This window comes from Pseudoliparis swirei, chromosome 4 (assembly GCF_029220125.1).
Source record: "Pseudoliparis swirei isolate HS2019 ecotype Mariana Trench chromosome 4, NWPU_hadal_v1, whole genome shotgun sequence".
Lineage (NCBI taxonomy): Eukaryota > Metazoa > Chordata > Actinopteri > Perciformes > Liparidae > Pseudoliparis > Pseudoliparis swirei.
The window spans coordinates 21,189,594-21,217,330 of record NC_079391.1 but is presented as its reverse complement, the minus strand read 5'-3'; the positions used below and the strand labels follow the sequence as shown (position 1 = coordinate 21,217,330).

Below are 27,737 nucleotides of genomic sequence, written 5' to 3'. Positions count from 1 at the left end.
AGGCACAGTTTGGCATCAGTGGACTGCAGCTGGCGTTCTTTGGATATCTAAAGCTTCTTACTGGTTTTACAATAATTACAACTTTTACATGTTGTGTTTATTGCAGTGTTCAAGTAATTTGATAAAGAATGTCATTACTTTCAGTCAAGTGGGAAAACGGCTAATGTTAGCCTCTTAGCTGTAATTATTAGTATTGCAGGAATGCACCACCTCTGATATTGGATACCTGGCCGACACTGACTGAAATATACATTATATACTGGAATTTGAATTCCTGTTTTAGTTTTGACAAATTGGTTGCTGCATTACATATGTTTGCCCTTGAATATTTTTCCAGAGTTGCTATCTTGCTATTATTTGAATAATGAATCATTATTTTATAAAGTTATTGATTGCTTTTTGTTGTTGTCTGGACGGCGTGAAACATGGGCCAATACAAGCTGACAGGAAAGAACAATTAACCTATGGCTCTCGTGGCTCAGAGGTAGAGCAAGTCCTTCCAATCAGAAGATCGGCAGTTCAATCCCCCGGCTCCTCCATCAGATGTCAATGTGTCCTTGGACCCAAATTGCTCCTGTAGGCTGTGGTTTCGGGTGTAAGTGTGTGAAAGGTTAGGATGTCCTGAGGGGCATGACAGTCCTGCCATCAGTGTATGAATGGGTGTGAATGAGGACATAAGTGTTAAAGCACTTTTAATGGTCGGAAGAATAGGAAGACGTTTTGCAATTACAAGTACATGACTCAATTGACAACTTGAAACAAATGGTGTTTCTGGTTTGCACTCTCTACTTCTTTTTCTGGTGCATTCCTGCCATATGTAGCCTACAGCGCCAACATCTGACCAAACTACACTGTGGCCGAGTTCATTCACTCCAAATCCGTTTGGGAAAATGAGCCAAATTCATTTCTTCTTCTCTTTTTGCCACATCACAAAAGTTAGATGTGGAAACACGCGCTACTATTAGCAATACCTTTCACAAAATATGTGGTCGATGTAATTTGTGTTGATAAAAACATACTTGGTGGAAAAGCAGTCTGGCTCCTCTTGCTTTTGTTTTTCGGTGATATATTCACAAGTTCCGCATAACATTACCAAAGTCTTAATAAGCCTCAGACTTGTCCGGAGGGGGAGCAGTTTGAGTCAGTGAGTTAACATCGTGTTGAGGGAAACCCAGGCGAGAGACCGGGGTTGGGACGAGGGCATGAGCACAAAGAGAGGTAACGAGGGAGTTACCCGAGTTTGTCTCCGCTTCCTTAGGGCAGAGAGGACATACACAGCTCTGGGCCTCCTCAAGGCTGTGTAGGTCCACGACCGAAGTCATGCTTAATTGACCTCAGAGGGAAAGCAGACGTGCAAAATCCAAGCGCCCGCTGACTTGCCCGCTAACCTGGCCGTGCACTGATGTACCCATGGAGCCCCGATGCTTCCACGAAACGGTCAGTTTTCTACCCGCCGTACTTTAGTATTACCCACTTCCTCTCAGCGTGATGAACTTCCGTATTGATGGGATTGATATTGATCAGCTTCTAGGCCTGAGACAGGGGTTTCCAAACCCCCACACATTCCTTTACCAACCTCCCACTGATGACTCACGCAACCGATGCACCGCCCTCAGAAGGTTGATCGGCACCGAGTCTAAAAGCATATGCAAGTTGTGTTCTCACCATCTGTCCATATGCTTATGTGTCCCCTGAGCACTCCTTACATGTGGTGCATATTCAAACATGTAGAGAGCATACGTTTATCTTTAACACCTTTTTAGATCTTGCTCCTCGGCAGATGTAGATTATGTTTAAAGAAATCCACGGTAAATTATTCACTTATATTAATAGAGGATACAACACCCTGGAGTCCTGGAAGATTCTCACAGTTGGAATTCAATGTGACATCGCCGGAGGCCCAAGTAAACTTTAAGACGACAAAGGCGTTAGTGAGAGCTCAGCGAACACGCAGGATATAACACTTCAGACGCCTCCTACAATTTCTGTTGATCTTTATCTGTGAGACGATAAGATAAGTTTCACGACCATGCACACTTGAGCGAGTATTTTCTTTTCAGATCCCTTGAGCTGTCGGCCAATGCACTGAATAAGTGGATTTGATTTAAGGGCTGCGGAGACACATGTGGCAGCTTTATTGTGTCCACAATTTCGGAGGGGTCATTCTTGAAGGTCAAATTGAATTAGCACTGCTGCTACTGTGACCCAGGCCGTCAATCTTCTTTGCAACCCGCCTCACTCCCGCCAATATCGCCGCTTTATCAGTGCTGCCTCGGCGTCTGGTATCGACACACATTGTTGCTCTCAGCCGCATGCATGAGACTGTTTAACCTCAAGTGTGTCGTATTAGATTCACCAGCTGGTCTCTAAATTCTTCAGTTCGCTCTTTTTCCCCTCCATCAAGGTTTTTCACTAAAAATAGATGTAACAATGAGCTCAAAGGTGCTAAAATACTCCATCAAGCTGAGAGGAACTGCAGCGTCGGGTGATCAATTCCTCAGGGTTAATCAAGCGACACCATTCACATTACATTCTCAACATCAAATTAGCGATTTGTGAAGTTTTAATAGTAGGTTTAGCATTAATTATAAAATCCAACACTAATATACACTCCATGTTTTTTCATCAGGAAGTTTATTCCCACTGCTCTTAGTCCCAGGTTAAGTGAGCCGATAGCCTGGGGCTAGGTGAGCTGTTAGCTTGAAGCTACGTGAACTGTCAGTCTGGGGCTAAAGGAGCTTCCACACTGGCACAATTCAATTCAGAGTATACTATGTGGGATTATCCTCTAAAAATCAAAAATTGCTGGTGTTAAACAGGGCATAAGTAAACAATGTAATTTCCATCACAGATTTGTTTCTCTGAAAAGGGGCAGCCCAGGGCCTACTCTTAGCCCTCGGCTGCAAGAAAGTGCATTGTGAAAAGTGTGTGGACTTAAAAAACCCAGGATGAAAGTAAAGTACATGATGGTCTTTTTACAGTTCGGCCTGCCACATCCAGTTTTCTCTGCTCAGTCCTAAGAACCTGTAAGTGTGTTTTATACGCCTTGAAGGCATCATTATGTAAGCAGCCCTCTGAGACTAATAGGTTAGCCAGCACTATCGAGTCTGAGCTCCCCTGATCTGGCATTCAGCTTCCCCTCTCCTCTCGGAACTGCTCTGGCTGCAGGCGCTATGACCTCCCTGCTCCTATACATAATATCCTCCCCCTGCTTCTCCTCATCTGCTGCTCCGTTTCTGTTTTTTAAGAGACAAATTCAGGTCGCTCAGTTTCGACATATATAGATTTGGACTTCATAATGGGGCACTGCAACAATACAGTTTCATCTTCCGAGTTTAATTTAGTTTTTTAAAGAAATGCCCAAGGATGAAAATATAAGGTTACTGCAAATTCTCAAATAAAATCTGTTATTCCAAGAATTGTCTCATCTCAAATAATAGATAGGCATAAACCAGTGGTCCCCAAACTACGGCCCGCGGGCCGAATCCGGCCCGCCTACACATTTGGACCGGCCCCCTGAACAATACCAGAGACGCGTTCCGATTTATTATTTTTTTCACCTGGCCCGCTGCCGTTGAGATTGCAGTGAGACGCGGCGAAAATGTGAAGTGGTTGTACCCAGGACATGCAGCTGATTGGTTGTTTCCAGCAGCTGGGACTAAAGTTGGCCACAGTGCACAACTCATCAGTCATCACGTAGATCCGCTCTGCAGATTGTTTCATATAAAAAACAGTAAGACTGATGTGTATGATGCAAAATGAGGTAATCTGTTTTGCAGCTGTGTGCAATGCTTTGGATTATGTTGGGACACTTGTTGAATAGTGAGCTCTGCTAATTAAAATCAAGTAATTCTTTTTTCGACAGGTGTCTTCCTCTTCATCCGGATGTTTATATTTTCTGATTTTGCGGCAGTCGCAATATAGAAAGGCCATCACCGCCCACAAAGAATACAACAAATATTAGATTGCATTCTATTGATTCATCTTAAGGATGTTGCTGGATGGAGTTCAGGTTTCCTGTTAGTTTTGTATATGATGACTACACATCTTGTTTGGATGAATGCAGTTTCAGTGAGCTGCTGGTAATGTTTCCCAGTAAGTTTTGCTGAATCACCAAACCTTCACTCTGATGAAAGTACTCAACGCCAAAGTTTATGTCTCAGGAACCACTTTGACGTCAACTGTTGTTGCAAGAAAATGGAGAAGAAATGCCGGTCTGAGCACGGAGCCTGACACGTCAAACAGTTACAATGCCCTCATGAAGAGTGCTCATGTGCACTGTGCTTCTATTTCTGACATTTTCATCAGGCATGCAAAGGCCATTTCTTACGTCAGGGGTTGTGACCCTTTCTGGCCACATCAATGTCAGCTCAGCAAATGGAAGTTTGCGTGAAGGAAAGGATGGATTTGTGAGATGAAATTACATTACATATAATTTAGCTGACGCTTTTATCCAAATCTACTTACAATAAGTGCATTCAACCATGAATACAAACTCAGAACAACAAGAATCAAGAAAGTAACATTTCCAAACTAACTTCAAAAATAGCATAAGTAAGTGCCACTGAAGTGTTAATCTGTTTTTATTCAGTGTATAGAAAGTATGACCCACTGGCACACTAACCACCTGTCAGAAAATATTCAACTTAGGACATTTCGAATACATGTATTATGAAATGTGTGAATGCATGCGCACTGGGTTAACAGCATCTTCGTGCTCTCGGCCCTCTGCATACTGTACATACGTCTGCATGTGTATACTTATATGCACTTACTTACTCAACACTGCCCCTCCAAAGTTCAAGCTATTGTGTGCTGGTCCATTAAGGACGCAACTCCTGCATTATGTGTCTGATGTGTTTAAATTTCCTGGTGGCCCACATGCTGAAAATAGCTGGAACATTTTATGCCCAAGAGACGTTGCCAGATTGGCCAATTTTCTGCCTGGCTGTATGGCTTTAGGAAGGATTGTGTCAGTATATTTTGGGTGGTTTTACAAACGTACTGCCTAGTTTGTCATTGAAGACGTCATTCTTGGTTTTCTGGCTAACAAAAAAGTGTTTCCAACCAACCTGGCAATACGGCAATAGCTAGAAGGCCACAGGACCAGGCTGTTCAACCCACCGGCTTTTAAAGTATCATCTTAAACAACATATGTTTTGATGATTTGTGCCACTTCATTGCAATGCAAAATGAAATAACATTTCATCATAACAGTTTGTGGTTGCCAACATGTTCTTGACCTCGCATGACAGTCTCCATCTTGTTCTGCTGCATTGATGCAAATATACATTTAAACATATTTGAGTGAGGACCCATCCCTCACAACGCACCAATTGTTTCCTCACCCTCCTGTGCAGGCCGATGATGCTTCTGTCAATATTCAATGGACTTGTTATTGTATAGCGCTTTTCTATTCTTCATAATAATCAACATTCATACCCATTTATACACCGCAGGCACAGTCTTCGGTTAAGTGTCTTGCCCAAGGACACATCGACATGGACCAGCGGAGCACTAGATCGAACCGCCGATCCTCTGATTGAAGGACGATCTGTTCTCGCACTGAGGCCCAGCCACTCCAGTCAACAATGCCAATAATGCATTTGCAGTTTCTCAGTGATGTGCAGCACATTTTGGCCCAGCACATATGATGGAATGGTTATGGGAGCTATTGAAATGACTCTGACTGCATTTTCCACCTCCACAGTGATAAGCGAAGCTCCCAGGTGATTACTCCGAATCATTATCTAGGTGGCTGTTAGCGTTGACCTTGCTTTCTGTGAGAAGAGCAGGCCAAAGTCATGGCCAAATATAGCAGACAGACTATTACGGAGGCAGTGTTGTCCAGAGGAGTCATATGTTGCCGTTACTCTGTAGGGGTTTGGACCGTTGCTGCAGAGGTGGCGGCCCGGAGCTTACTGAAGCTTACTGAAGCAGGTAAGATAAGATCAGATCAATCTTTAATGACGTCCGTGGGGACATCGGGTGAAGCGGTATGCAGCATTCCCAGTGGCACTGCGGCAGCACATCGATCCGCCGTGCCCAAGGCTGATTGTCCTGCTCAAGAAAAGATGTGTCCAATTAGTTAGGAATAGGTCACACTTGTTTGGGCAGCTCGCTTCCCCGTCTGGGAATTGAACCCCGGTCTCCTGTGTGATTGGCGGGCAGCGTCAGTGAAGAGGGAGGGGCTTTAGTCAGCTTCCGAGACCACCAACAACATGCACTAGACGATGGCACCTAAGCAAAAGTGTGTGTGGCGGACCTGTAATCAACACTCGTCAGTTGGCAGTGGTCAGCATTGAAGGCTGCCGCTGGAGTGTTACAAAGTGAGCAGTGAGCAGTGAAGCAGCGTTGTGGTATGTATGATGCATTCAACTGGCTGTTGGGATGTCACAAGAACTCATGCTTTGTTACCAAGTTGACATCAAAATTCTGAAATAATAGGGAATAGAAACTGTCTCCAATGAGCGAGAGTGTGAACGAGCAAATTCGAAATACAAGAAATAACTATCGACATATCTCTATTCTATACATTAACATATATTATTATACTAGTTTTTGCTATTGGTATATTTCACACTGAACTAGTTCATCTTTATCTCAGTGATAGTGTCCAAATGAGTATAAAATATCACGATGACCCTGCCATTCTGTCTCTTGTCATGTACTGAATGCAAGCAAAACTGCAGAGTAAAATCACACTCTTTCTGATTGAACTAATCTATAAACTGTCGGAAACAATGGATATCCGAGGCTCCAAAAAAAATTTAATGAGTGCGCAAACATACCCAAACATGCCACTCCCCTTGGGGCGTAGCCCCCTCTTTCTTTGACTCCTACAAACACCCCTGCTTTAAAATATAAATAGAGGCAGTAAAATCCCAATTTGCGTGTCCAGGGGACGCACCCCAATGTTTCCCTTCGCTGATAGTACCAAATTGTGAACAACAAATCAGTTTAGTAGTCTTCTGGATGAGAGCTTGTTACGTTAGCTGTTAGCATCCAGTGGGCAGCCCAGTCCTGCACGGCTTAATATCGGAACTTAACCAAGGTGACCCCTTTCATTGATGACGATATGATTGAATGAACCCTGTCGTCCGGGTCAATTTGACCCGATTCAATGTTTAATGTCGGTGTTGTCAACAAACAACAACAAACAAACAAAACAACCTCACACTTAAAAAAAAAAAATAATAATAATTTTTTTTCTATTTTTTTTTATGGGGTCATATTGACCTCTAAGTCAAAAATAAATTAGTAAAGTAAGTAAGGTAACAGAGGGTTAACATTTGAATCGGTCATCATAAATGAAGGAAACAGGAGAGAGTGATGAATGAATTGGTGGGTGGACCCGAAGGCAACACAAGGGTTAAGTAAGTGGACATTGCTTTGACTGACATTTTGATATGTTCAAGCTTGAGTCAGTAAAAATGTGTCATGGTATAGTAATTGTAACTTTAACCAGATGTGGACATTTTGTTGTTGGCGAGGTACTCGAATAAAAATAGTTGTTTGAAGAAGATGTTTATTGTGTCTTTTGTGTTAAAAACAAATATATTTTACCGTGGTATCTGATCTAGTATCGAGGATTGTGGAATTTTAGCTGGTATTGGTATTGACTACTAAAATCCTGATATCGTGACATCCCTAATACTCAGACCCTTTTGGCGACTTGCTGCTCAGGGCAAACTCAGTCAGCAGCTCCTTCAGCAGCAGTGTCTCTCCCTGCAGCCACGTGAGCTGCAGTTACACTCACTTACTAAATATATGAACTGTCAGTGATCCAACATCTTTTATCCAGATCAGTAAAAATACAGACTCCCAGGGCTGCTGCCCAGCCTTCTCTGGCTTCGTAGGCGTATACATCGGGAGGATGTGCAGTCAGCCTGATCAATAGACTAATGTGCCAGTGGCGCCGATTATATTGACATTGGGCCAGCGCATGGAAATCAAATGTCCGTCAAGCAATTATGTCTGCGGCCGGGTCCCCTTCCACTATCTGAACTTATTTCCCCCCGGATACCAGAGTAGTATTGTGTGGAGCCAGACATTCCTCCAGCGCTGGCACATTGCCGTGGTGATAGGTCTGGCTATGCGCGACATCCAACTGGCGAGTCATAAACATGGTCACTCGTTAGACCGAAACACTGTTGGCGTTCATGGCTGCGAGTAAATAAATGCGTTGACTTCCACTGGACTGATAAAGAATGCTTGCGTTGGAGCGGCCATTTAAAAACTCATTCAACTTAAAACCCTGTGCCATTGTACTTGACCTTCTGGACATGACCACAAATAACTGACTTGTATGCTTGGGATGTATTGCTGGTGTCTTGTTCCACACTTTGGGTCTCCACTAAATACATTCATATATCTGGCCAATAAATATTGGGCCACTATAGCTAACGTTTACTACCCACTCACTAATAGCACACAGATCTGGAGTTCAGGATACATTACATTACATGTCATTGAGCAGACGCTTTTATCCAAAGCGACTTACAATAAGTGCATTCCAACCTAGAGTACCAACTAAGAACAACAAGAATACAGGAAGTAACATTTCCTCAACATAGTCGAACGACAAAAGTACCATAATAAGAGCTATGTAAGTGCCACTGAAGTGCAAATCTGTGCGATTTGCGATCTTCGGGGATCTTACATAGCTCGGCAAGCTATTGCACTTCCTTATGTCATAATAGATAGATAGATAGATATATAGATAGATACTTTATTTATCCTCAGGGGGAAATTAGTTTGAAGCAGCATCAAACATGTTTGCAATATATACAATAAAATAGCAGGGCAGGACTTATTACATTTATGTATTTAAATAAAGGAAATGAAAATGAAAACAATAAAAATGGTTTATAATTGTTTATAAATTGTTTGAAGACGTGTTTGGCATAACGTCAAAGTTGGAACCTCTGACAAACTAAAATGTGATCCAGATCTCTCACACATTGCATTGTTAAGCACACACACATACACACACACCCCACACACACAAACACACCACCTCCCTTTGTTTATGTCAGACGGGCTGGAGAATAAATGCGCGCTCAGCAGGATTGCGATGCTGTGGCAGCGAGACGGGCTGGTTGCCGTGGCAGCATGGGGAGGTGGGTGTTTACTGTGGCGGCAGGGGGGCGGTTGGGAGATGACGTATTGCTCTCCGGGGGAAAACAGCAACCGGTCAGAAGTAAAGTATCCGACCTCCCTTGTTCCCTCTCTCTTTCCCCCGTCTCGGTAATTGTATGTTCCACTTTCAATATTAAAAATGTTTTCAGACCACACCGTGTCCCAGTGCTCACACAGCTGTATGACTCCATTTGCTTTAGTCTGCACCTGAGTTGGTTCTCTCCATCTGTGTCCACACTCTACAGACCTCACTATGAACAGTTTTTATAGGGACTATTCATAACTTTTATTCTACTGTACAATTCTACTTTATTCTACGATCTCCTGTTTTGTGAATGTGTGTTAGAGACTTCTCCTGTCACGCCAGCTGAAATCCTGCAAGCTCACATGAATGGCATGAAAATATTAACTTTTCACATTGGGTTAATCCAATTATTTAAATGTAGTAATTTGGTGTGTTCGTGAATATCATACACATTCATCACTTTACGGCTGTTTCTTTTGTGATAGTTGTGGACGCATCATGTGACCTACAACACAGACTGGGTAGATTCAGCCATGTCAATGCCTGCAGATGAGATCCGGTGGTTATTAGTCACATAACTGTAGTTACATACTAACTTTAGGACTGATATAACTTGTTTAGGGTTAAGAGTAGGTTATTGTTAGGTATAGGTTAAGGCGAGGGAAACAACACTAAAATGAGACGCAACATCAGAAATGCTCGCAAGTCATGTTTTCAAGTCCAATTCTTTGAGGGGCGAGTCCAAGGCAACTGTCTAGTCTTCGAGCTGCAGTCCAAGTCCAGTCCAGGTTGTTGAGCTTGAGTCCAAGTCAATTCTCAAGTCCAAGCCCAATTAATGGTGGTAATGTACGTTCTATAATTTGATGCAGACAGAAAACGGCAGAGCTCTACCTCAGGAATTCAAAGCATGTGCTATATCACCCCTCCTTTATGTCGTGGCATACAGTATCAGCTTTTATCGTTTTGTATCCTCAATGTTAAGCAGCTTGTGTTATAGAGAGGAAACAGCCGGGTTGTTCATTCCCACTGTTTTTCTATAGCCTTTCTTCTTAGCCCCGGTCCCTCTCGGTCACAAACCTCCCGCCCTGCCACCCTCTGCCGTCTTGTTCCAGCACACACGTGTTGTATTCGTTCCTCTTGCCTTCATTATTGCTTCATTATCTCCGGCTGTTGTCCTCTGTTCTGTTCTCTGCCTCCTCCTCTCTCTCCACAGCCTCTCTGTATTTCCTTTGACAAAATGTAATGGGTTTTTTAATTGTAAGTCAATTTACCACAGCTGCTATAATGCCCCACCCACCCTCTCTCTCTTTCTGTGTGTGTGTTGTAATGTGATTCTTAACATTCCCGAAAATGTTAATTTAGCACGCTGTAGCTCTCACTCTAATTTCTAAATCCTTAAAATAACATGAACAGTGTGAGGTTGAAAACCGTCATATAAATGTTATATATTTGCTAAATAACAAGCAGAACAAAAAGTGACATTTAATTTGACTAAGTCCTTAAGGGTCTTTCTTCAGTAACAGTGTTGTAACTTTGTCCACATTTTAAGGCTTGCGTTAAGGTTAAATGTCCAACGTTGGATAAATAAATAATTAAAGTACGTGCAAGAAAAGATTCCAATATGAAATGTATATCGTGGTGCACTTCTGCCTCTTGTGGACAAAATTAATTTTCCAACAAGACAAACCCCAAAAAGATTTTCACCTGCCCAATCTTTTTTTGACAACCCGTTTCTCAAATAAAAAAATTAAGAACTTGTTTTAACGCCGTGATGAGGCTTTAAACAAGTTAATTTGTTTTATTCAGAAGAGAAAACTATTTAAATCAGAAGAAAATGGATTGACAACAAAAAATGTCTTCCCACTTGCCATCCTCCACATCAACCATCTCCCTCCTCCCCTTCATCTCTCCTTCCCCGATGTCACGTTGCCCATCCTGTGTTCGAAGTAATCGGGTCTCTGAAGACAAACTGCGAGCAGCACTAACTAAAGTTAAAGAGAGGAGGCGGTGGGAGGGAGGGAAAGACTACAGAAAGTGCTAATTGCTCCCTTCTCACATCTTAAAAGAGGAATCTGATGCAGTACAGCTCGGCGTTGCTCGTATTCCAGAGGGATTCCGCTCACATTATAGCACAAGAAAATGAAATTACCCCAGACATGACTTTAGTGGTAACCTTGAAGTGCTGCGTCGGCAGTAGACCTGGATGGATAAATGGGCGTTTTGAATAATGGTGAGCTTTTTTCCCATTCTTCTCACATTTGGCCTTCAGTCTAATTATTTGTCGCACCTTATCAACTAAAGATACCGCGAGGCGTCCTAGCTACAAAATGCATTTAGACTGTTTATCATTCCACGCCTATTTCAAAGGTTAGTTAAGTTAACCTTTAAGTTCGTTCAGCGTCATGTGAAGTCCGGCCTTGCAGATTTACCTCAACTTAAACCCATGAAATGCACTTATTCCAAGTGCTGATAAAAACAAAAGAGGTTGCATTTAATTTCTGAACCCATTATCTCAGTTTGTTGTTTTGTAGTGTTTTCTAAGACATCTCAGTCCACAGTGCAATAAAGCCAGAGGACATGCAGTGTTTTTTCAGAAAGTCACTTTTTCTTTACTGGACAAAATCTTAGGTTTGTCTTCGTAGCTCTGCAGGCTGTTGCTCCGGCGGTGTGTGAGCCACCGGTTATTAACTATTGTCACGACGGCAACGTTGAAAAAGAGACGAATGATGGAAATACAATAGGACCTTAATAACACCGCAAGCATAATCCCTTTTACAGATTACGTCCTTTTACATTCATAATGACCCTGACAGTATGGCCAGGCATTAGTTTATGGTCTCAGCCTCTAGTTTTAAGTCTTCTTTAATACAGAATGATGTTTGTTTGGTAAATTATGGTCCATTTAGAGTTAAATAGAGCATCAAGTAGGGTAAGCTTTTGGGCGGGCTTACTGTGATTGACAGGCCGCTGCTGCTACCAGAGACATGCATTGCATCTTAACATCACTCCTTCACCTTCCAAATATGGTAACTTCAGCTTATTGTATACCAAACAGCCAACATGGCCCTGACTATAATCCAAGATGGCGACTGCAAAATCGCTGAACTTGAGGCTTCATAACTTCAGTCCACAAACGGGTGATGTCACGATGAATACGTCCACTTCTTATATAGTCTTTGTTGTGGAGGCCGATGAAAATAGGTCTGGCTTTGCGAAACTAGGTCGCTGACAGCTGACTTTAGGGGGTGACTTTTAAATAACATTTTTGCTGAGATGGATTTTTTTTTTTCACATGTTTTGATGTAGCCGTTTTCAGCTTAATAACAGAATTAATGATAAATCCATTATTGATTAACATTACCTTATGTACTGTAAACACAGTCCTAGTAGTGTAGGCCTTTTTAAAATTGTATTTCTGTTACTAGTTAATAGAAGCTTATTAACTTGTTTTTGTTCTGTCAAATACAGTTTATGTTTTAATCTATTTATTGTTTCTGACAAAAACATAAGAAGTTTTGAACATTACATTATTTTTAATACAAAATGTGCATTTCTATTACAGATCTATCGGCGTTGCTGGCTGGTGTTCAAGAAGTCATCGAGCAAAGGACCTCGTCGTCTGGAGAAATACCCCGATGAGAAGTCTGCCTACATCAGAGCCTTTCCTAAGGTGTGTGTGTGTGTGGTTGTGTACGTGTGCGTGTGGTTCTGCAGGAGTAAACCAAAGCCAAAGAGTTGACAGACACACACCGACATCAACGAAACCAGTCACCTTAGACTTGAAAGGCCTTCTGAGCTCAGCAAGAATCAACAATCCTTCTCCTTCTTCTTTTTCTCTTGTTCTTCACTCTGTCTCTCTCAGAACTCACTCGTCTGTTGTTCTTCATCATCCTCATCACATCTTCTCCTTTAGTTGACCTCCTACTTTCACACTCCTCTATTTAACGTCCTTCAACACGCCGGGGGGGCTTAAAGGGAAGCTGCAAAGGGACTTTGCTCTATTTTTTTAATTTATTTTTTATTTTCACTGTCAGCAGAATTACAGCCCGTATGAGAGGTTTCACAGAGGGTTTCACTTTTTTACATGACAGTAGATATTAGTTATTCCCATAAACTGGCTAATGCTGTGTTCTCACTGCAACAAAGCTACGAAATTGCTCGAATGGCCAGCTCCTGAGTCGTCGTGGAAGTTAAACGGGAAAGAATACAATAATTTTGTGAAGAGAAAAGGGACTGTAAATGGTGAAAACCAGGCAGCAAGAACCGACGTGGAGGTGTGTCTTAAATGTGCATTCTCTCTACTGACCAGCAGGGGGCGACTCCTCCGGCCACCACAGAAGTCAGATTGTATAGAATTCTAACAGAAAACGACTCTACTTCTCACTTGAACAGTAAACATTGTAAACATGAGTTTATGGTCTCAATCTCTAGTGTGAAGTCTTCTTCACAGCATGATGTTGATTTCGTAAATGATGCTCAGTTTAGAGTCAAATAAACCATAAAGCAGAGTATGCTTTAGGGCGGGGCGACTGTGATTGGCACGTTGCCACTACGACTAGAGCTTGGTTAAATTAATATTCATGAATAAATCGACATACATTTTTGGTTTCACAATGGACCTGAACAGCAGTCTACTGGATGAAAGTTGTTTTTTTTAGACCCACTTGTCCCTCCTGACCTCAAATTTCAAACAATTGGAGAGTGCTTCTGGGATACTTGATGCTGAAAAATAACTCCTCACACTAAAATCAACTGTGTTCCCCCTTTTACCTTTGACCTGTTGACTAGGTGACAGAGATTAGCAACGTCAAGAATATCACGCGGTTGCCTCGAGATACCAAGCGACAGGCGGTGGCCATTGTGTTCACAGATGACACCGCACGCACCTTCACCTGTGAATCAGGTAGCGTATGAACACACACACACACACACACACACACATACAAATTGACAGCTCTCTATTGCCAGGATCTAAACTTCCCCTCAACACTCCACCAAACTGCATAACACACATCCCCGTCCCACTTTGTCTTGTAGTCTCAGTTCTGGTTCACAACCACGCTGCACCCAAGTTTGAGCATGCTTTCTTACCGGTATCGCACCAGACACTGTGCGATGTCTGCCGAGTTTCAGTTCATTAATTTTACAGTATTTAAATTTATTTCAATCCAAAATGTGGGCACTTCGTAAAAAGTTTAAGGGATTGTGTGAAATACGCTGCTTTGTGTGCGAGTGAGATGAGAAGAGATTGATATCCATCTCATGCTGCGGCATGTTTAGCTTAGCATAAAGACCGGGAGCAGGGGGAAACGGCTAGCGTGGCTCAGTCCAAAGTAAAAAGAAATGCACCTGTCGGTGTGTCTGGTTTATGGACGCTAACGGATATGTAAAAAAGGACAATTAGCCGTTGTGATAGGGTGCACCGTGGGAAGATGAGCACAGTTAGTCCATCTGGGTGTTGTTCACTCATAAATAGGTGAGAGGGATCAACATGTTTCCAGTCTCCTTATTCTTTAAACATCTGCTGGTTGAAGAGGTCGGCATTTCACCATTTGACTTCCTGATTTGACGAGATGTCACTTCACCCCCCCCCCCCCTCTCTCTCCACAGAGCTGGAGGCAGAGGACTGGTTTAAGACGCTGTCAATCGAATGTCTGGGGACACGACTCAATGACATCAGTATGGGAGAGCCGGACCTCCTGGCTGCTGGAGTGCAGTGTGAACACACAGGTAGTGCACATACACACAAACACACAAACTCAACCATGACGCTACGTCGGGCCTCCAGCCCAGATCTAAAATCTCAACACCTGACTTTGCTCCCGTTGTTCCTCGGCCCCCGCAGAGCGCTTCAACGTGTTCCTCCTGCCCTGTCCCAACCTGGACATCTACGGGGAGTGCATGATGCAGATCACCCACGAGAACATCTACCTGTGGGACATCCACAACCCCCGCACCAAGCTGGTCACCTGGCCGCTCTGCTCCCTGCGGCGCTACGGACGCGACGCCACCCGCTTCACCTTCGAAGCCGGGAGGTGAGACCGGGGAGTGGGATGGATGGGGGAGGGGGGGGGGGCTGTCCCCATATACATGCAGGTTACACATATCGTGACTTTGTTATAGCGGTGGGTTTTTAAAAGGCAACGTTGATATTTTTCATCTGGTCTGAGGTTTGTTTTTTAATCGATCCAGTATTGTCGGAGAACGCTAACAGTCATTGTACGTCCTCTAAAAGTACTTCTGCTCAGTCCCTCCCATCAGGGAGAAGTAGAGAGTTGACTTTTTGGAGGACATTTCTTGTTATGTAACTCACATCAAACCCGACGATGCTCAGCCTCACGTGACGGAATAAAAGGATCAGGATAAATGATATCAATATTGTTTCTTGCTGAAAAACAGAGAGAAATAACTGATCATGAGAAGACCAGTCGTTCTAATATATTAAGAAAGTTGTTTGTGCTCCTTTTGTTGTTCAGATCAACAATTAACATATATTTTAACCCAATAACAAAATCTCTTTTTGATATGAAACGCTCAACCTTTAATTGGAACTCTAAACTAAAGTGTGTGTGTGTGCAATTTGTTTGCGAGCTTCCGGTCAGTCCAAGGATACCTCTCTCTCTCTCTCTCTCTCTCTCTCTCTGAGTCCATGAAGGGATTGATTGAATAGATTAGACGATGAATCAATGCTGGTCCGACCTCCTTATCACCTCCTCTTTGATAAAACCTAACGTGATACGATTTTAGTCTGGATGCACATAAAGGTGTCAGTGTGTCTGTGTGTGTGTTTGTATGTGTGTGTGTACGTGTATGTGTGTGAGGGGAGAGAGCCCTCTGTCTGTGGGCATGTTGTACTGCATCACCCCCAAAGCCTTTTATAGCTCGTCCACTGCCACTTCATTTCATGCTAGCCTCACAATATGGAGACAGAAATGCGTGTGAACTAAAATCTAGTAGAAACGGACTGTTTGAAACCAGTTAGTTTACTAATAATGTACTAATTACATTTTAATCCTTTTAATTGTTACAATACACAGAGTAGAACACCAGCTCGATACACCTCTGTTGAACTGCTTCATACTCTGTGATGTATCGGTGGTCTCGGCCAGGTCGTTTGGTCGATGAGTATCTTTCCGAACTCTTTATTTGTACCCATCGTCCTGAAATACGAGGCATTCTGGACTAACAAGCCATGTAAACAGGCGTTTCTCTGTGAGCTCTTTGTGACACCGGACAACATAAATGCACACTTCAGGTCCAGTGAAGTGCGGCTGTAAGGCATATTGATTTCCCCATGTGGGTGCATGAAGCAGTGATGATGCAGGCGGACGTCACTAAACCCGTCCAAAAACACTTCCAGTTACCAAAGGGGGACTGACAGGTAATCAGAAGTGTTTTGGTTCCGGTTTGTTGTGTGTTTGTCGTCCGAGTAGTATTGACCATTCCCATTCAAGCTGTTGTTTGGTAGCAAGCAGGTACAGTACGTATGGAAAGCAAAAGAGGGCAATGCCTCAGCCAAAAGGCATTCTTTAAACCCGCCGGCTATCGTCTGATGATGATTTAGCTTTTTATTGACCTGTAAACTCACGACTCAGGAAACAATACGGTCGTAAAAGTTGTCTTTCAACTCAACTACATTCTCACGTCTCAAGTAATAGAATGACCGGCGCATAGAAGATGAAGTCCTGGCCCGGATCTTCTTTCTTCTTTCTTATATTTTTCTTTGGTCTGACCCAAATTAACTCCCGTCAACTTAGTACCGTTTGCATTCTTTTTATCAAAATGGAGTGAAGATGTGATGTGGAACAGTTTTAAAACTTACAATGCTTCTGGGTTTCTATTACATTTGTGTCAAGGGACACTGATTCCCTCACACTGAATCATTTATATTATGTATCGAGGGAATGGGAGCGTATTAAGATGTTCCAGACAATCCTCCATTATACTGTATTGGCTGTGCTGTTTTGCACACTGGCTTCACGCGGACTTGCTGTTCTGTGCAGGATGTGTGACAGCGGTGAAGGCCTCTACACCTTCCAGACCAGAGAAGGAGAGCAGATCTACCAGAGGGTCCACTCCTCTACGCTGGCTATCGCAGAGCAGCACAAGAAGGTCCTGCTGGAGATGGAGAAGAACAGCAGGGTGAGAGCCTGGCTCGAGTGTGGTGGAGACCAAAGTAGAGCTCAAAGAGAGTGAATATTATCAGCAAGGGGGCAGCAGCATAACATATCTTTAGAATATTCCCCCGCTTGACCTTGCCGTCCGACCTGTAGAGGAACTCAAGCTATCATATCCATCTTTATTGACAAAAAAAGTAATTTTGTCTCGTAGAACACGGGAGTTGCTGTTTCTACCGCTGACTCTGTGACTTTGTTCAACCCAAACTAACTCTTTAAAAACACCAAAGTAAATTGCTTTCCCCACCGTGCTGGTACTCCTTTCTGTTTCATCTACAATAGGTATACTATGTACCTCATACCACTCTTCATAAAATATCTGAACTATCCCTTGAAACAAAATCACAATGATCTTTGCTGACATGGTTAATTTACAGTGCTTCATACTTGAACTTCATTCCTGATGTTGTGTCCTATCTTTATGACTCCCAGTTGATGTCTATGGGTTCAGAGCCTGGCTCCTACCCCTGCACCCCCACCGCCATCCTGCCTCGATCCGTCTACTGGCACCACATCACTGGAAACCAGACCGGCATGGATGGCAGTGGTAGGCCCTTACACAGACCTTCAGACCATTTTTCCCTTTTTCAGCTTATTGCATACTATGTATAGTTAAAAAGCATGACAACTCATTTCTCAGTGTTTTGCTATTGTGCCTGAACATAATTTCCTGGCTCCAAACAAACCTGCTGGCACCAACAAGGCGGGGGGGGAAAAATCATGTATTATAGGGTTTTGCCTCTTTCTCATAAATCTGTTCACGGTTAAGATAGAAATACAACTTTAATACAAGTAAAGCAGAGTGTGTACTGCTTTAGATTAACAGGTGATTCTTGCCATCGATTTCATTTAGAGCTTCTCAGAAAAGGAAAGCAAGTTCCTTTTGTTTGAGTTGTATAAAACCCTTTAGATATCATAACAAAAAGATAATAGGCTACCAAGAATAATACCAAACTTAATTTCTCAGATTTAAAATAATAGTTCAACAGTTTGCACTTCTTGGCTGTTTTTCTGTGAGTGGGCAATATCAATGACATGTCTTGTGTTAAGTACATAACTGGAGTCAGGACAGGGTTAGCTCATCTTAGCAAACAACTAGAAAGCAGGGTAGCTAGCCTGGTTCTGTCCAAAGTGATAAAGACACACCAGTATCAGCAACATCAAAAGTAAAAGCCGTGTTTATCCTCTGTCTGCAGGTGAAGCTGCCGAGGACGACCTGCTGTCCAGCCACTTGCCTCTCGACCATCACGCCACGCTGCCCTTGGCAAACGCACATGCACAGTCCCAAACACACATACACAAACAATCACCAAGACACTTCCCCACATACCCTCGACAGTGACACATACCTATACACGGAAGAAATGACGGACGTTGAAAAAGACGCAGAGACAAATAAAACCGATGCGAATACATGCATGCAGGCCCACATACACACACACACACACACTGAAAGAAACACACACTGTCCCCTCCTTATGTGCGTTGTACAGCCCATCGTTACACCTCACAGGAGATGGTGTAGGCAGGACTGACACTAGGGGGGGGGATGATTTACGTTGTTTCACTCTCAGGGTGAGAAACTCTGGCAGAAGGGCATATATTACCAACTGTTTAAATGTGCAATGTGTAGGATCTTTTCAGAAGTTATAAAAAATAAAAATAAAGGAAAAAAAAGACAAACACGACCAACAGAACGTGAAGAGGCGACGTTGCGTGCAAAGACGTCTACATATTGTGTTGCACAGATATCTGCTGAAATAAGCATGCTAACCAGCTAGCCCTGGCCCGCCTTATCTTGTAATACCACTTGTACCTCGAGAGGCGATAGTAAGTCGCTGTAGCGTCTGGTCTGCACCTCAACATGAGTGGATGAGGAAGCGGAGCTGCCCCGAGGGCATGTCGATCACGCTGATTAGTATAGTCCTTTCGTCGCTCGGAGGAAGGCGGACAGCGGCTCCAGGAGTCCCCCAGGGTCAGTCACCCCGGGGTTGCGCTGGCTGAATTAAAGTTGCTACAACCTGGAAAATCTGCTAAATGAAGGTCCCTCTCCCGGAGCTGCTGCATGCTCTGTCGTCTCCGAGTCGTTTTCTTGTTTCTGCCAATCTGGATTTAATCAAACAGTCTACCAAAGTGCACACGGACAGTACAGCTCCCAGTTTGTGACACAGAAAAACATCTACAGTATTATTTACATTATTTTTCAATAACAGGATTTTAAATGTAGACAGCCTCGGCCCAGTAGTAGAGGAGAAATGCTGCCACCGATTAGTTTGGAGCGGATGAGCCAGATCTTACTTATTGCACTTTTAAACCTCCACAGTGTTTTATATGTTGTCCAACCAGGGCTAAGAGTTTCCACTTGTTCCGGATAGCCACTCTTGGAGGCAGGGTGCAAAACCTTGATATTGTTACAAAGCTACCTGGGTAGACTCTGAAGATCTTACTTAGTAGGAGTAGTAAAACATCTGTGAATGATGTTTAAACCTGAGTTTCTCACCCCAAGAGGGACAATTTCCAAATGGCTGCCATGGGATGAACTTCAATAAGGCCCAATGTGTTACATTGAATGCTGGGTAGACCGGGACTGCATGGTGCCTTCGTAGCATCACGTGGACTGTGCTATCAGTGGAAATATGCTGACGTCGAGGATTCCCAGTGGACCAATGCCAGCTGACACGCTTGTCTGAAGAACACTTGATAATTTCACTGTATGTCAACGTCTGGATTAATGCCTTTGATTTTTGCTGACCACTGATGTGACTTTGCAGTTACTGGATCTGTGCTAAAGTTCATTAATTTTCATGAATAGGCTCCTGTACTAAACTCGATATTCTCACTCTAGCTGCGTACGCACCAAACGCAAAGGGAGTTTTAGCCTTGCGCTTGCACAGATTTTACCACAGTGATCATTTGTGTTTATTCTCTTCACTCATGCTAGACGTGTCAGAGAGAAAGGGGGCTTATTATCTCTATTAAAATACCAACATTTCATCAAACATGGCAGAAATAACCACTATTGCTTCTTTGTACATGTTGTGGAATTCCCAGATACATTGGAGAACCAAATATAGTGTTTAGGTAATTATTTCATCATGCTGTGTTTACTGTATCTAGCAAGCCACACATCGACTGGTTCATTACAGCATCATAAACCCCAAATAAACTGATTTTTCTGTGATTTAATTGCAATAATTGCACAGGATGCACATTTTGAAAATGTTTTTGAATTCAGCAAGAAGACAAGCAAATGACTGTTGAAATGGTTGTTTTCTGAATAGACGTTGTTTCTATCAATGCTAGGCTATGCTAACATGGTAGCTATTCATAACATTATCGAGGCACGAGAGTCCTTGTACAAATCTGAGGTACCATCGTAAAGCTCTAGGTGCCCACAGATACAATATTGTGTTACTCCAATTCTGATTTATGAAAAGTCAGGATGTCATTGAAGACAAGTGGTCACGATGTCATGCAAATCTCCAGGCATTCACATCATTCGCACCATTTGTGTTGCCCAGCACACATTTGCATCTGTCTGTGTCTTTGCATTGACTTTGTATGTAGCTTGCTTCGCGTTTGGTGTGAACACACCTTTAGAGTTTCAGATTTGTTCTGTGATGGATCCTATGACACTACCTAGTAGCCACATGCTTCTATTAAGCTATATTTGCACAACCCTGTTATTTTCTTAGGTTAGTGTGAGAAGAGGAAGAGGGACTTACAGTGTAGAGGTAAAGACAACCCATACTGATGATTAATGAGATCGAACCTGCCAATAACAGATGTAAGCCTGAACACTGATTGGAATCTCCCTGCTGAAACACAGGAGAGATTGTTTTTTAAAACTCTGGCATTCACAGACTTTCTCAGAAGAGCAGGGGTGTTAATATTACAAGGTCATCTATTCCTCCCACAGGCTTAGGGTTCATTTCAGCCCTAAGGTCACACCAGAGCAGAAATTGAGCATATGACAAGAATATCTGGGTCACTCTGAAAGGCACTTGGACCGACCACAGATGAACTTTGGCACAACAAGAAGCACTTATGGACCACGCCAGAGCTTTGATGAGACAACAGGGAAAAACTAACCATGGAAGAGCAATTCTGATAATATCATGGTATAAAAGCATTCAGGTAGTTGGTGAAGTAAAAGTTTCTTCAGCTTCTTATACATTTCTAATCTTTCTCTTTTTGCTTCCACTCATTCAATTTGGATCCAGATGGTATCATTGTAATTGATTACTACTTCAATGTCATTTTCAGAGTTTCTGGCCATACTCATGTTATTGTTCTTCCTGAGTTAAACAGTGAGATCTGGAAACACGGCAACATCCCTCAAAAGTAGGCTTCTATTGTGCAATCGGACAAGCCTTCGACAAACCGTTAGGTCAACCAAACTTATTTGGAGGAGACAATGAAGTTGCACAGTAACATTTTTACCATAAGTGTTCAACCATGCTTTGACCAACCATCAATGCTGCGGTTCTGCAACCTGTTCTGAAGCCGTGTGGCCCCAACAGTGTCGTTTTCATTTGGTTTGGTAGCGTTTTCCTGCGTAAACCTTGGTACTTGGGCAGGAGGCAATCTGGTTCCAAAAAAGTGAAGCCAATGTAGAAGTGCCTTAAACTTGCATTATTGCGCTAATGGCCGTCCGTGGGCTACTCCTCTGGTTGCAAAAATTATCATTCTTATCACGTGATTTATATCCTCAGTAAACATTGTTTTAGATACATTGATGGTTTCAAGTCTTCTGCATTACAGTGTGATGTTCATTTCATACAGTGTGGTCTAAAAAGAGGAGATGCTTTAGGTCAGGGCTACCTTGTGATTGACAAGTTGCAATCAAGCCGTTGTCCAGCTTGAGAGTTGTCCGTGTTTTCATCTCAGAATTTTAACCCTTTCTCGTTGTCTTCTAAAGGACATGAAAGTTAACTAACATTTTGGTCGCCTATTCTGAACACTGTATTTCTTATTTAGTGTTCGGTTGTACTTAGCTCCACCCTGTTGTGTCACTTCTGGTTGTAAAAGAAAACAGGATGGCAACAGCCAAAAATCAAGATGCCATAGTCCACAAACCTTGACTACTTTCACTTTTGACTACTTTAACTTTTGACATCCAGTCTATGGTCTTGGGTCCGGTCGGGTTATTTTCAAGTTAATATATTATAATTGTTCTCTCTATCTGTGATAGTCTGAGTTGTCTGCATTCATGTGTTGTGTGTTGTAAAACACATTGCCTCTTACGGAGAGCCTTAGGTCAGGTGTGAAAGATAAGTGTATGTTCCTGAAAGTATGAAAATAAGACACATTAATTGTGTCAGTACTTTAGAGGTGAGGTAGTGGTGGGAGGAAGATGATTAGCATGCGGAAGGACAGGCCAACAGAACAAGAAAGGTCATATTTTTCTCAAATCTGGGCTCATGGGAGATATCCTTTTGTTACTGCCTTTTGATTTTGTCTTAAGGGTTGAAAACTGTTAATAGAACAGTGTAGATTTCACAGTAATGTGATGTCTGGGAACACAACGACCACCTTTATGACTCCATTGTTAAAATGCCTCGTATCTGGATTGTGTCAAGATCTGACATCGCCCGATTAATGCTGTAATCCTTTTAGAACATTTCATAGTTTGTTTGTTTTTGTTTTAAAGTCATATTAACAGGACAGGGCTAAGCATTGTGTTGGTTGTTTACATTATGTAAGTTGTGTAGTGTGGAGATGTGTTTTTGTGTACCTACATACTGTAGAAATGTTGTGAATATAGCTATTTATTTCATATGGAATGTGTATGGGTGTGATAGAGAGAGAGAAAGTGTGAGATTATTGGAATGTGTTCATTTAAAATACAGACTATTTTTTTTGTTGCACATTGCAATGTTGAACAAGCAGATGGAAACTGGTCTAAACTTTGTCTGTATGTTGCTTCACACATACTTCTGCCCCTGAGTCAACAAAAGTATATTTACCATTCTGTCTTCTGCACTGTCCCTTATCTCACAGCATGAATCTCTTTTTTACATTCAAATACCATGAAGTCTTTTATTAGTTTGTTTGTTTTATAAAGGAAAGGTATTTTGGAAAGAAGGCTCAAAGAAGCCTGTCTTGATTGAACTAACTGAACCAGGATTAAGTTTATTAATTACTTTAATTCGCATGGGAGAAAACGGGGAGATTGATACATATAAAGGCTGCAGCCCTGGGTCATACATATTACCTTTTATCTAATTTAGATTAGATCAGATTAGATTTTCTTTTATTAGTCCCAGATTGGGGAAATTGCAGGATCACAGCAGCGGGTGCACATTAGAGCGTTAATAAAATAATGAAAATGTAAGACTAAATTATAGTGTAAGACTAAAAGCACAGTGGCTCGTTGAACAAATTACTAATGGCGATTGGAATCTCATAAAATTCTCAGATATCCAGTCATAAACCATAATATTGGACACATTTGAATTTTGACATGATCGTGGGTTAGAAAAGTCAAAAGATGACCACATTTATAACAGTATGAACATGAATCCACTGCAATAGTTGTGAGACATTTGACTAAATCCTAAATGTGCACTAACTCGTGGCTCAAGAGAAGATCTTCTAGTGAGTAGAATACATCACCTGGGAACCATGAATGTCCATACCACATTTTGTGCCAATCTATCCAGAAGAATTTGTTCTATTTTACTGAGTTGGTGAACATGTTGCCATGCTTGTTGCCGTGGATGAAAAGTCAGAGGATCATTAAAGTCTTTAGGATTCATCATCCGGGAACCATAAACATCTGTACACATGTTCAGGGCAATTAAAATCTGATATTTGTTGAGATATTTCAGTGTAGACCAAAGTGGTGCACTGACCAAATCGCTTCTAGGAGACAAAAGTTCCTGGATATTAAAAAAAGCTTGATTTATTTAAGTAAGTCTAGCTTTACTGCCAATTTTGCTTTGTTAAACACCCTGCTGGTTGTTTTAGTGGAAGAGGTGATTGATTGAAATGTCTGGGAAAGGATGGAAACTTAAAGCGGCGCCATTTTTTTCTGACTATCAGTTCTGACCAATGGCTATGATCTCCCCTTATCTTTGTAACAAAATGTACACCGTCCAGCATGTTTTGTAGAAAAATAAAGCCCATTACTTATTTAATTATAGCTCTCCAAAGTGATGTCAATCCTGAATGTGACTTTGTTAAAGCTTTGCCTTTTCTTTTTTAAACTGACATGTAAAATATTGGACAGAAAGTTCCAATATTGGGTCTATATTGAGATGGTATGTAAAGCTGGTATATTTGAAATAAATTAATGAATACATTATTTAAAGATGTTGCTTGTAGTGGCGGAGCCAACGAGCATTAGAACCCTCAGCCCTACAGAGCTTTTTGGCATCTTTAAGCTCATTGTTCTGGTTTTCAATTTAATTGATTTTGTACCGCCCAAAATCACATTTTAGCTACAAAGGGCTTTACATTCTGTACACATTACATTGAGCTGACGCTTTTATCCGAAGTGACTTACACCGTAGAACAACTACGCTGAGCAGATGTGTCCTTGAGCAAGTGTCTTGCTCAAGGACACATCGACTAGGGCTAGCAGAGCTATAATAATGTTATTGTTTTTGGTTGAGTCTCTCAGCTCTCATCAACTGGCTCACAATGTCTCGGATAAGTCCACTTTACACAACCTGCTCATCAGCTAACAGCAAACAGTCACAGCGATCGCCGCCACTTTGCTCCGGGAAACGGAACTTCAGAAAGCAGGTAGCATTAATTTAGCTAGCATAAACCCGAACAGATAGCGACATCCTACACATTGCATATTTAGCACAGAGTGAATTTAAGGTTTTTAAGCCAGACTCAAAATGTATTCTAATGTTGTTCCATCTCTACTGGATGTTTGAATAACCAACTGCTCACTGAAAACTGCCGACACAACATTAAAAGGTCTAACATGTGAAATAAATAAAACAGACCAAAGTCTGGCCGGAGGTTTATGTGTCAAGTTATCCAATGAAGTCGGTTTCACAGCAAACATTTCTGTTCTAAAAGATCTCTGGCTAATGAGAAAAGCTACATCGGCCCCCTGAACTCTTAACAGTGACAGCGTGGCGATGACCTCCGGCAATGCAGGTTATCAACACAGCAGACATCAGTTTAAGATGAGCACATATGAAGATGTACACCCGATACAGCAGTGGTTGTTGGAAACACAGTGGTTGTTGGTCAGAAATCTGCACTCTGCCGAGTGCAACATTTTAGTTGTTGAGGTTTTCCCGAAGTAATTCAGAATCGGGACATGGTGGTTGAAAAAAGTACATCTACTCAAGAACTGGAGTCTATACAAAGGTATAATAAATCTTAATATTTTTCTCAAAAACTAAAATATTATTTTTCCAAGTATGTAGCAGTGTCTTCCTGTATTTTCTGTTTCAGTTTTATTTTGCGAAAGATTTATTTGAAAGAAAAAAAGATTTTAAAACAAAAGAACTTTCATTAAAACCTTAAAAACAGTCAGTGAAAAGCTAAACATAGAATAAAGGTTGCAGTTTAAGGAACAAAATACAGTAGTGAAATGCAGAAATTGATTAATATCCTTGAATCTGGTTCAATTAAAGGCAGCACCAAAAAGAAAAGTCTTCAATCAGGAGCTGAGGGTCTCAGCAGCTTTCAGGGACTTTGTGCAGATATGTGGAGCAGAAAAAAACTGAACCCGACTCCTCGACCTAAAGGGTCGGGTTGGCAGCATTATACAACATTCAACTTGAGTTTTCTGTGTGAGAATCTCAATTGCCAAAGTAACTGAAAAGAAGAGCTGCTGAATAAATGTAACCAGTGAAGCAAAAAAGTTAAACTTCTCTGAGACAGAATAAATCACAAAGGGGCAGAAAATTTGTATTTTAGTGGTAGGGTAACGCTACTAGTTAAGTCCAAGACAAAGCATCACAATCGTATGTAAAATTCATTTCTGCATAATAACACCAGCTTTTCACAATGTGCAATATATCCCTAAATGAGCATGATATATAATATAATATAAATATATAAAGCTGTGTCTCCAAAGCAGTGTCCCGTATGACAGGGCTCCAGTGCAATCGGGCAGAGTCCCTTTTCTCCACCAGCTGGACATGGAACATCTCTGTCACCACACTGGACCCCAGTGCAAAGGAAGAGCTGCCCCCCACTCTCTTGGCGGTAACACAATGAATATTAACCAATATAGTTGTATGGAGCTCAACGCCCAGCCTCAGTACACGGGGAGGGTGGAGGATACGGTGCCATGTCCCCCTGGGATCAGCTCTTCGTACTTTTGAGGAGCAACGGTCAAGACATAATAAAACCACGTCAACATTAGCGCTGCTGAAAACAGGACGTCACAACTGATCCGACGTCTCCTAAAAATATAAACAAACAAAAACTCTCGAAATCCGTGATTTCAAAGCCTTGTCCAGCTGTGACGTCATGTTTAATTAATGAAGAGAGAGAGGGAGAGATATACAGGCACCCATCTTCTTTGGTAAAAACATGTGTAAAACAATTTAGACGGGACATTTAAAACAACACATTTGTGGATTTTGGTCACCCAGCATCACTGGGTAGGGTGCTGGGTGTGGGGGTGATGGAGGAAACCGCTCTGGGGGAAAAAAGCTGTTCCTCAGCATGGTAGCCGTGTTTTAATAGTCCTGAATCTTCTTCCTGCATGGTGGCAGTGGAACAAACAGAGAGTGCCTAAAGTGACTGCTCTTGTTTGAGCGGCCACTGAAACAAGTGAGGACATGTCCTCATTTGTTTCAGTGGCCGCTCTTGTTTGTAGGTATAAGCAGGCACATTTACAGGAGTTGGAAGAGGTTACAGTTGTTATTGATCAGTCAATAATAACTTAATTGTCAAGATGTTTTATTGATACCAGAAGACGGATTCAAACTTTGCTGTTTAGCTATTCATTTGGACTCAAATCATTGGCGAAAGAGACAGAGAAATGAAGATGGAGCTGAAGTTCAAACTTCAACCGAAGTCCACTGCAATCCAATGTAGAGTAACTGTTCACCTATACTTGTTAAGCAACGCCTTCATTATTCCTGAGGGTTTATTCATTATTTTACAATGTCTGATGTTAAACAACAAATCCATGCCCCGTCATATTGAACATTCAACAATCATGTCTAATTGTGCCACTGGCTCGTGCACGTAGGATAACGTATGTATATATGTATATATATATATATGTATATATATATAGTCTTTTGAACCACCACTTTCTTGATAATCATGGAGACTAGAATCAGGTAGATTTAATGAAATGATTTTATTATAAAATGACAGTGTATCAGACAGCGTTCTTGTTGGATGCAGCACATCTTCATCAAGGCTTCACGAGTGACAGCGTAACAGAGAAGGCTGAGGAT

General features: G+C 42.0%; 1 protein-coding gene and 1 pseudogene across 2 annotated transcripts in view; both read left to right on the top strand.

The window, feature by feature from the left end:
* dok4 (docking protein 4) overlaps positions 1-20,524 on the top strand; it is a 127,474-nt gene extending 106,950 nt beyond the window's left edge. For both annotated transcript variants that reach the window (XM_056412434.1, XM_056412433.1), the window contains 7 exons: positions 12,729-12,836; positions 13,955-14,069; positions 14,777-14,896; positions 15,012-15,201; positions 17,170-17,308; positions 17,776-17,890; positions 18,540-20,524. In XM_056412434.1, the coding sequence (XP_056268409.1) occupies positions 12,729-12,836; positions 13,955-14,069; positions 14,777-14,896; positions 15,012-15,201; positions 17,170-17,308; positions 17,776-17,890; positions 18,540-18,685 (933 nt within the window). In that variant the 3' untranslated portion in view covers positions 18,686-20,524. The remainder of the gene's footprint in view (positions 1-12,728; positions 12,837-13,954; positions 14,070-14,776; positions 14,897-15,011; positions 15,202-17,169; positions 17,309-17,775; positions 17,891-18,539) is intronic.
* The window catches only part of LOC130192427 (serine/threonine-protein phosphatase with EF-hands 1-like), a 991,358-nt pseudogene that overhangs the window by 926,001 nt on the left and 37,620 nt on the right, over positions 1-27,737 (top strand).